Source organism: Bemisia tabaci, chromosome 1 (genome assembly GCF_918797505.1).
Source record: "Bemisia tabaci chromosome 1, PGI_BMITA_v3".
Taxonomy (NCBI): domain Eukaryota; kingdom Metazoa; phylum Arthropoda; class Insecta; order Hemiptera; family Aleyrodidae; genus Bemisia; species Bemisia tabaci.
In genome coordinates this window covers 78,048,087-78,058,779 of record NC_092793.1, presented here as the reverse complement: position 1 = coordinate 78,058,779, position 10,693 = coordinate 78,048,087, and the positions used below count along the sequence as shown (strand labels likewise).

The window sequence follows — 10,693 nt, the reverse complement described above, 5'->3', positions numbered from 1 at the left end:
CTAAAATAATTGATGTCATTAAAAAAGTGAAATACGACAGGAAATTTGGCAACTTCTGATTTTGTGACGCCAATCCTGTTGAAATCAGTCCAAATGACTTTTTGAGAAATTAGCTCCTGCTTTGATTGCTGTTTATATATTAAAAAAAGTTCAGTTCATAAAATTCACTTTATTTTACTTGATCTAAGAAATTTTATACAAAATTCAGGTACTAGGTTTGAATGGTAAATGCTTACAATTATTAGACATATTGCTGCCTTTGAGGCTTTCATTGCACAAAGCTGCCAGTTTTAGTTATACAAATTGGCACCTCTTCTACGCACAGCAGATTTCAGCAATTTAGAGTATTAAATCTATTCCAAAACCACACAAGCGCTTAATGCTTTAATGGAAAGATTAGACAATTTCTGATCACTCACGCTTTTGGTTACTGAGAGCAGACACGTTTCGCCAATTCTGATGTTGGCGTCTTCAGCAAGATTACTTTTCCTTGGTCATAGGTTGGTTGGCAGCCATTGCAATAACCTTCAGAATTGTTGAAAGTTGCGACAACATTTTAAAAATTCACAGTAAGGTCAAACTTGGCTCCTTACAACAGCCATTCTTTGAACAACAGTACATAACATGACACTACCATTCCACAAGTTCAATGTTGACACAATTTTTAAGCAAAAGTATTAGGGAAAAAAATATCAGCGTCAACAAAAAATCAGACATTTGTAAAATTGACTACACAGTATGCGAGGAAGTATAAGTTAGACACACGAAAAGATTCTCAAAAATGAAATGCAAACAACCTGCAAATCGATTAACAGGGTTACAAGTTGAAAACCTGGAAAAGTTAGAGTAATTTACCAAACTCTGGAAAGTCGTGGAGAAGTCAGGGTATTTTTCTGTGGAACCATGAAAACTTTCCTTCCAGTTAAAACATACATTTTTTCAATTTCAAGAGGTCTTGCATTGAAATTCTTAATACAAATTATTTTATGAGAAATCCAGATGATAGTACATCAAATAGTCAGGAAATTTAACGTACGAAATCCCTGAGAAGTCGAGGAATTTTCTCGACAACCTTTTTCTCTGTAAAAAGGTTAAAATTTATTTCCAAATAAAGAATACTGAAGAATCTCCTTCAAGCTGTTGCTCCAGTTGCCGAGAGCTTGTAGTTGCAGCAACGCAAAGTTCATCCATACACCTAAGTCCATTCAAATTGCTATTATTCATAGAAACTGGATACTGAAACAAATTATAAAAGTGTTAAAAAAGTACCACTAGAGCCACTAGAAAAAGTCGGAACTAACAATAAGAATAATGTCACTTCTTTTACCTTCAAAATTTTGTGTAGGAGACGTTTCACACAACAGGATGTTCAGAAATCATGATAAACAACGAAACAGGCAAGAGTCAAATGGAATTGGCTATGAGTCATGCTGATATTATGAACCTACTTTCCACAAAAATTTAGGTTATTTAAAATCTTTCTAAAAAACAAAGACCAGTTTTTAAAGCTTCCAAGTGAGATGTTTGGGCACTACCAGCAGTGTTTGAAACTCACAGGCGCCAACACGCCAAATGGGCCTAAAAGATCGGTCATGGCGCCTAAAAAATGAAGGCTCTGAGCCAACAAGGCCCATAAAAAGTGGAAAAAATCCTAATTTTTCTGTTTGGTGATTTCTTTAAAGTTACACGTTCCAGCTACTAGTTCTGTAGCTAAAACATCTTGCGTCTGACTTTTCACAAAATGCGCGGTGATATACAAGCATAAAGTCAATTTGGCTCCTACAAAATCTTCAATGGCCCCTAAAAATTGAGCTTGATGGACCAAATGGCTCCTGAAACTCTAAGGTGAGTTTCGAACAATGCTACCAGGCAAAGTTAAAGTGACCCACACAAAATATAGAAAAAATCAGAGTGGCCGTGATTTACTCATCTTCAAAATCCCTGGCTTGGCCAGACAACTTTCTAATTCCCTGACTGTCTTTCACTTTTCCTGACCTTCAAACAACCATTCCCCCTTTTCATTTTTTAAATTTTCACTAAATTTTGGACAAAATTTATTTGTTCAGAGATAAAATTATGGGAGAAGGCATTCAGAGGGCTGGTTAAAGATGTCAAACCTTAAAAATGACCAGAAAGGGTAAACAGTTGGAAGATTGGTAATAAGCTTTAGTGATGAGTAGATGTGTCAGAAATTCCCTGACTTTTACTGGTTGTCGAAAATTCCCTGACTTCCTGATTTCCCGGTTTTCCAAACCGCCAGCAGCCCTGAAAAAATCCACTTAATTTACACAGCATTTGCTAAATGTGCACCAATTTGTAGATTTTCATTTCGGTTACTAGGATAGTAAAAACAATGTTTTCAAAATCCTTTGGTCTACACTATTTTTTTTTTTTTATCACAGAATGGTTTAAGACCATGCAACTTTTGGTTTGACCGATTTAAAAAGTAAAGTTCCATCCTAGTGCACACCTGTGAGTAATTGAAAAAAGTCCACCATTACATCTGCTCACTGGGCTCTTGAGCGGATCAAAACTAACAGCTTACACTATTATACTTGAATTTTTTTGGATTTTCCTTTTTTCCTTCTTTTTTGTTCACTGTTATTTAAGTGGCAATGACAGAGAAAAAGAGGAACAGAGGCCGATCTAATAATTTGTCAACAACGGATTTCCTCCATTTAAACCTATGCTAAATAATCGATTCTTGTCGGATCACCTGGCCCCTCCAAGAATCGATATATTCCTATGGCTTAAATGGAGAAAAGACAATGTTAATCCACCAGTGAAGAGGAATATTTTACAGTTGAATCAGAGCACTCACCTTACGAATTTTTCGAATAAGTCCTTGCAGTACAGCAAATTGTACTAATTTACAGATGTCTATATTTAATGTGGATGGATTATACCTAAGACAAATGTCCCGGACTGTAGTACCATGAGTCATGGAGCAAAGCAGCCTGAGAATATTTTTCACCGTTGGAAAGGGACTGCCTGAAATCAACAGGTATCAATGTTAGAAGCTATGACCGAATAACAAAAGTGTTCACATAAGTAGGGCTTTGAGGGGGTTAAGCAACAAATTTAAAATGAGAAGAAATAATAAAGAACTTTAAAGGAAGTATACTAATTCTCACCGACCTGCCAATGCTGCTGCTCGGACACAACTTTCTTGCAGAGATCTTTCTGTACTTAATTTCCGTATTTTTGGCGTAGCAGCGTACATATTGGAATACTGGAATATAGGAATTAAGCTGACCACACCGTAGTAGCTGGAAAATAATTGGAAAATACTGATCAGTAAATCAGGGGTTTGCTCAAAACATTGTACAAATTAGAGACTGACCTGACCTGAGACTGAACCTTTGACAGTGATTCATTTGAAATTTATTTAATCTGATAAAATAGACTGAAATTAAAAAAAAAACCCCCAAGGGCTTTGCAGAGTTTAAGCAACTTATTTTTATCCTATAGAATGACTGAAATCAGACTAAATTGACGGGGTAATAGAGAATTTGCAGGTGTCTGAAATTTGATGAATTTCGACTTGAGGTGATAACTACTGATTAAGCTGAACACGAGGATACCCTTGGTTCATGAATTGAACAATTATTAGAGAAAATATAACAAAATGATCTAATCTGCTAAAATATATGTGTTTAAATTGGAAATGCCGCCAGATGACATCACTAGGCGGTGCATTTTCTCACTTTAAAATTTATTTTTATACTATTTCCCAATCGGAAAAAGACTATAAAAAATACTATGAAATCAGCTCTTTAAGTACTTTGAGATGAGGCAATAAAAAATTTGCGTGCAAATTCTCAATTGAAGACAATACAGCCTTTCTTAACATGGCTGAAAATCTATAAATTATCAAATCTTGCTGCACATTAGAAGAATTTCAAATATTTAACTTAATATTACAAATAGTTGTAAACTCTTTGAATTGTAGCATTACAATGACAATTATTTGCCTGCGTCATTTATACTAAATAAAAATAAATACATAATTTTCCAAATTGATTAATAAATTCTAGGGTTGGGAGATACAGATAAAAACTGTTAGAAGATCCTGATTCAAAGTCATATTTGGAACAATTTTTTCTATGAGCCACTGTTTTCACACAATTTGACCTTGAAGTTTTGATAATTTGTATAACAAATGAAGCCAGCGCGGCAATAATGAGTCAATGAAATCCCTTTTCTTTTCAGCACTCGAGAACAGGTCGACTATATATTACAGAAACACCCAGCATGTCTGTCCAAAGAAGAGAGTGCAAAAGGGAAAGAAACTGATTTAGACCGTGAAACAAAAAGGCATGCTAGTCCTTGAAAAGACTGCTGCTTGGCAGTAGTGGAAGTGACTACTGATAACAATATACATTCACGCACTAGGTTCTTCTATGAATTACAGCAAGCCTGTTTTGAGTACTGAAAGAGAGAGGCACTTCTTTGACTTATTATTGCCATGCTAGCATTCATTAGCTTCATTTGCTAGGAAGACTATCAGAACTTCAACCGCAAACTGTGCGAAAACGGAGGCTTGTAGAAAATTGACGCAAATACTTTTAATCAGGATCGATAGACAAGTTTAATGACAGAGAGAATTTCTTTCTTTTCCAAGATGTAAACTCTTCACTACAAAGGTAAAAGACCTAAAATATAGAATAATGTTAGTTAAGCAAACACTTGAACTTACAGCAAATTTTGTAAACATGACTTGACTAGATTATTTTCAACATCTGCCTCAGAGGCTATTTTTGCAACATGATTGAATCCGTCTATGAATGGCAAAATCTGTAATCAAAGATGAATAAAAGAACATAAAAATATAGAAAAGTAATCAAAATAAAGAGAATTAAAGATAGACAAAAGCAAAAATCCTGTCAGATGTTAGTGAAGGCTATATGCTGCTTCATTTTTTCTCAATCTAAACTGTTGCCATCGACACAAATTTCAGGTAAAGAGGTTGTTCCATGTTCCATCTACTTCTGAAAGTAAGTCCCTGATAAAAACTCCTAATTTTTTCACTTATTGAAGAGCACGTTATAGGATATCCAAACATAGTTGAATTTTCAGCCTATATATCCATGGGGAAGGGAAAGAGGCCATACAATGAACACTTTTTGCTCATAGTGTTTGAATGGTTCAAGATGATGGGCGAAACTCTCTTCAAATAAAAGGGCACCTTTTAAGGGCAAGCAATAAAAGGGCAAAAGCTTTCTATGAGCACATAATGCTGTGCATATTGGTGCAGGTTTTACCAGTTAATCCTATCAAACTTTTTCCACCAGTCCAAAGATCATATTTTTTTAGTCTTAAGGTACGCAGATAGACAAAAAACTGTCCAAGTTACAGTCCTTTCTCTAATAATTAAGAAATTAACGTATGAGGTTTAAAATTTCATAATAGTTCTAGGTTCATTACGAAAAAAATTACTAAAGCAGTGGCCCACTATGAGAAATGGGAATCTGAGTATTGAGATAAATGTTTCCTCATCATAACTTCAAATAAACACACATTTAAGCAATAAAAGCCATTGAAAGTAACTCCTAACCAAGATAATAATGTTTTTCTATTCATGAACTTAAGTTTCTCACTCATAAAATAACCATAATGTACTAGAGTCAAACTGCACACTAAACGAAACCGTAATAGTCTCAGCGGATTGTATGTATGGCATATTCTATTTTGGCGCTTTGGCTCAGCTGTTGCTCATTGTTTACACTTTGATCAGCACACGTCAGAAGGAATATTGCTCCATTCAGAAGGCTGCCAAGACCATTGAAGTGCACGATTTGATCATGGGCTCTGGTTTTTCTTGTAGGCAGGAAATTCAAATTGTTCTTGACTAGAGGTAAATATAAATGTTAATATCTTGGTAAAGAGTTAATGCCAGTGATTTTCTTTACGCAAATCATATTCTACTAGAAATTTTCAGGAGGAAGCATATACAAGAATGCTTGAACTCGTACCTTGCCTAGTGCTTTATTTAAAGAGGCTAGAACTTCAAGATATTTTACAATTTTGCAGAGAATTGTGAGAGATGGAAAAAACTAAAAATCAGTATGAGTTGAGATACCTGTTGAGTAGTAAGATCCCATTGCTCTGACTGAAACTTTTCCAAGGGTTCCACAAAGACAGGCACCTGATAATCATATACTGGTGGGGGATCACAGGAAATTTTTACTACTTTCAGGTGAGTTGTAGCTTTCCCCTCTGAGAAAAAAAAAACTTCAATTTTAGTCATAATTGTAACAGAAAAAAAACCGCAAGGGGACAACTTCATAGCCAAAAGGGTTTTAGATGATTCGACGGTTGCCATTTTTTGTGTCAAAGCAACGAGCGATAGATAGCATCAATTCGTTCCATAATTTCAGCTAGCTTTCATTCTTTTTCGAATTTTGAGATCGTACTTCTGTTGTCATAAGACTAAAGAATTCATGTACCAAATTTACAAAGAGATTCAACGTAATAAAGGCAGGGTTTTTTTAGAGGAAAAAATCGCATTCGATACTGATATCGAAACTGCACTTGAATGCGATATTTTTCCTCTGAAAAAACCCTGCCTTAATTACATTGAATTTCTTTGTCAAATTTGGTACATGAATTTTAAAGTCTCATGACAACAGAAGTGCGATCTCAAAATTTGAAAAAGAATGACAAGTAGCTGAAATTATGGAACAAATTGATGCGATATGTTGCACGTCGCTCTGACACAAAAAATGACAACTGTCAAATCACCTTAAGATATTTTTTGTAGGAAAAAACAATATAGCGTAAAAAAACTCAAAAATAAAAATAAAAGCTTACAAAAACTGAAAATAAAGGTGTAAAAATATCAACAGCTCCTACATTACTAATAATTAGAACTGTCCAAATAGAATAGTCTAGAAAAAGAACTATGAAAAAATCGGTTACACTTTTAACATGGTAATAAATAAACCAAGAGGCCTTTCCGGCCACTATTTCAATCCTGGAGGGATTTTGCCCTGCCTGCATGTTTATTTTTAGTATTTATTTATTTATTTTAATTTCAAAGTGTAAGAATATACCATGTGCCATGGAATCAAAAGCAGTGAGACTTTAAAATATGTAACCAATTGAGTCAATAAATAAAATAAAGCAACATTTTAAATTTGCTCATCTACCAATGCTAATAAGCCAAAAACTGTTAAGTTTCTAAACTTACCAGAGAGAGTGCACATTTTTTGTCGATTGAGATCCAGTAGAACTTGTGTTAACATGCTGCACAACCGTTTTTTCTCTGTTTCCGATTCATCTTGTAGGGATAAAAAATTGCTTTCGACTTCCATTTCTGTCTATGTAAATGAAAAGAAAATATATAAATATGTAATTAAAAGCGAAATGGTAATAATAAGCGAGCACAAAACTCATTGATTTTTGAGAAACAAATTTTATATTTGTATTTTCTGAGCAAAGCCAACAGCTGGGACCCCTTGCATACGGCATTGCCAGTTGCCACACACTAGTCTTAGGAATACTAGAAAAAACAGCCTTAAAAGGTGACTTCATCGGTGCTCCAGTACATAGCAACTCTATTTTACTCTATAGGGGAAATCAAGTTCTGCCGAGGATTTTGAAAACCTTGTCTGATATTAATGCAAAGAGCGCAGTAAAATTTATCCTTAAAATTACAAAGAAAATTGCCTTACAGTAGACAGTCCTACTAAACAGAAAACAGCACACCTCGTTAAAAAGTCTTAGGTAGAGTTTACCCTGGAAATGTGGACTACCTCCTGCAAACACTGCACCTGCAGACAAAAATACTTTCTGCTGGTAAGAGATGTGGACTGAAGATTAATAATTAGATTAATACTAGGGAGTACACCCCCCGACCGCTTTGCAGTCCAACCCCCCCCCCCCCCCCCCCCCCCGAAATCTTCAAGCATGTGAGGCTAGGAGTTGATGACTGACACATTTAAAGTTTAGGAACTTACCAGATAGTCTGAGAGCTTTTTGACGACAGGTTCATATTGAACAGTGCGAGCCCAAGCATCAAATACGAAGCAGAGGTTAAAGTAAAATGCATTACGAGCATATTTCTTATTGTCTATTCTAACTGGAAATCCAAGAATTTTATGACCAAGAATTGTTCTGAAACAATGACAATGATTATATAGGCAACTTCCTTTGATAATAAAAACCAATTATCTTTTATTACATTCATCTAACATTCATAGCATAGACCATCTTTTGCCAAAGGAACCTCAGTATAACTAAAACAAGTAGGAGGTACCAACATACTGTATTGAGAGCACTTACTTTTGTGGTTTTCGACAGAACTTGTGACAAGAGGTGATAAAACCACCCCTTGGAAACCTCGGAAAGATATGGTTTGTCGGATATTTAAAACATATGAGGCCAAAAGTGGATTTTATGGCAAGCTGAGGCCTTAAGAATATGGAAGCAATTTGTGGCATTTTCACGATTTTCCAATGGGACTGATAATGAGTGGAGAGTATGTGGCCTCAGAAATTTCCAAGGTCAAGGTGAGCAATGATTTCACCAGTTTTGCAGGGCAAAAAGGAGAAGCTTAAGGCTAGGTGAAATAGCAAGGATAGCAAGGGTAAAGAGGCGATGCTGGCACAACAAGAAGGAACAGCCGTTGAGGAGAGGAAAGGCATGGTAATGAGTAGGAGCAGGGGATACATGAGACTATTGAAAGAGATACGTGGAAGCTCAGAAAATAGAGCAATATGATTGGTACAGAATGAAAATCCAAGGAAAAGAAGACGCTTGGCCTATGCAAACCATGTTACAAAAAATCACACTGCAAGGGTCTGATCAGATTGCTATTCTAGCTAGCGCTAAAAATTGTCAAACTGATTGATTAAGTGATTTTACTCTTAAGTTCATTCCAATTCTACGAATAACAAATGAAAGTCCCCAAAAATCTTATCTTTTCTACACATTAGCGATCACTGCTGATGACAGAAAATTGCTTACTTACATAGTTAATGTGCTTCTTTGAAGTTGAGCTTTAGGGATGATATAAACACTCACTGACTCAAATGTGTCTTTTGAAATATAGTCCTCAGGGATCTGTAAAACAGAATACAATCTTTTATTTACATGACTGTAGGTAATCAGTGAAAATTAAGTGACATCTTACCAAAGTATCTGAAGAATCTCTTGGCATCTTGCCACTAACTTCCTACAAGTTATTCAAGTTGGTGTTATCACGGCTTTGAACAGAGAATTTTTCATTGCTTGCTATGAAGGGTACTTTTCTTTTCACTTGAAAATTCATAGTTTTGAGTGTGGAGTAGGTGAAGGCAAAGGGCTGTACAGGGTAAGAGGCTGCATCATACTTTTTCCTGACTCTCTGGTTGAATCAGCATTGAAAAAAAATAAGTAGGTATGCTGAAGATAACACCTTCTACTTGTTATGGAAGTCTGGCGGATGCTTTAGCCTTGAATGGTTTGGTTGGATAGCGGGAATGGAACTTCTGATGCCAAAAAAAAGTATTTCCCTCTCATAAGCGTACTTAGATCATTATACGACATAGAGAAAAAAAAATAGGTGTTTGCATCTTAAGGATTTTGTACCCTGTGACATAGGTCGGTACAACCTGGTCAGCAAAATTCAGAATTCCAAGTATGAAAAACGGACCATAACGTTCGATTTTTTGGCTTAAATTAACTCATGATATAATTTCAAAAACTTTTGAAGAATGCATTTTTTCCATAAACTACACCGTTTCCAAGAAAATCAATGATAAAAGTTGCCGTACCGACCTACGTCATCAAAAAAATTCCAAGATGTCCGAAATGCAAACGCCTCCTTTTTTTTCTCTATGATTATAATGGGGGGGGGGGGGGGGCCTCTACCATAGGGGGTATTCCATATCCCCCAGTTTAGAGGGGGATCCGGGGGGCCTTTCCTGAAGAATTTTAAATCTATTTGGGCACATTTGGAGGCTCCCATGACATAGATTTTCCATAAATTTCTTCAGAAAAATTGTCAACAAAATTGTCACTTGAAAAACTGTTAAAACAACTGTAAACTTTTCTGACACCTCTGTCAACACTTCATCTTAGTATACTATAATAATATAATAAGTTCATTTCGACAGTGTAAGTCGGCGATCACATAACTCCATTTGTGACATTGCAGACTTCCTGTCATACTATATTTTTAAAACAGAAAATTACCCAACGGCAATTCTTTAAAACTGCCGTGATTTTTCTGCTCTGCGCGAAGAAAATTCTGCATAAACTTCAAGGAATGATGTCAATTTGTTCTCTTTTAAAAAAATAACATGGGGCAGAGATTTTCAGACACCGCAAACGAGATATGTGATTACGGACGTACGCCAAAGAAAAGCTAAAACTGAAAACATGGAATGCAGACCTGACATGTTATTTTTGGACCTGCTACATGGTGAAATTCACATAGGAATATGCATCGAATGGGACCTTCTTGACCGCAGCCCTCAAAGTACTTCTCAGGTTTTTCCATGATTTTTTAGAAGAGCGATCCCTCTGATAGATGACTACTACATATATACCATGACACTAAGTAAAACCATGCTAAGCATACATGAAAAAATTGTTTTAAATAAGAAATACAGACTAGAATCACTATTTTCAAAAAACAAGAAAGACTGAATATTCTTCTGAATATTGGGAAAACAACACAACTTAACCTCAAACTAGACAGAATGTA

General features: G+C 35.6%; 1 protein-coding gene across 1 annotated transcript; it reads right to left on the bottom strand.

The window, feature by feature from the left end:
* Positions 1 to 149: 149 nt before the first annotated feature.
* Positions 150 to 10,651, bottom strand: Nprl2 (Nitrogen permease regulator-like 2). The gene is made up of 9 exons (XM_019061355.2): positions 10,379 to 10,651; positions 8,975 to 9,066; positions 7,962 to 8,118; positions 7,193 to 7,322; positions 6,083 to 6,219; positions 4,700 to 4,797; positions 3,139 to 3,269; positions 2,822 to 2,991; positions 150 to 1,236 (listed from the first exon to the last, which is right to left on the bottom strand). The coding sequence occupies exons 1-9, from the start codon at positions 10,484 to 10,486 to the stop codon at positions 1,099 to 1,101; spliced, it is 1,161 nt and encodes a 386-aa protein (XP_018916900.1). The 5' UTR covers positions 10,487 to 10,651; the 3' UTR covers positions 150 to 1,098.
* Positions 10,652 to 10,693: the final 42 nt, after the last annotated feature.

Coding starts and splice junctions, on each gene's coding strand:
- Nprl2 (XM_019061355.2), bottom strand. CDS start 10,486: ATGGAAAAACCTGAGAAGTACTTTGAGGGCTGCGGTCAAGAAGGTCCC. Junction 4,798..6,082: donor GGGATCTTACTACTCAACAG/GTATCTCAACTC, acceptor CTTTGATTACAG/ATTTTGCCATTCATAGACGG. Junction 2,992..3,138: donor CCGAGCAGCAGCATTGGCAG/GTCGGTGAGAAT, acceptor TGTTGATTTCAG/GCAGTCCCTTTCCAACGGTG.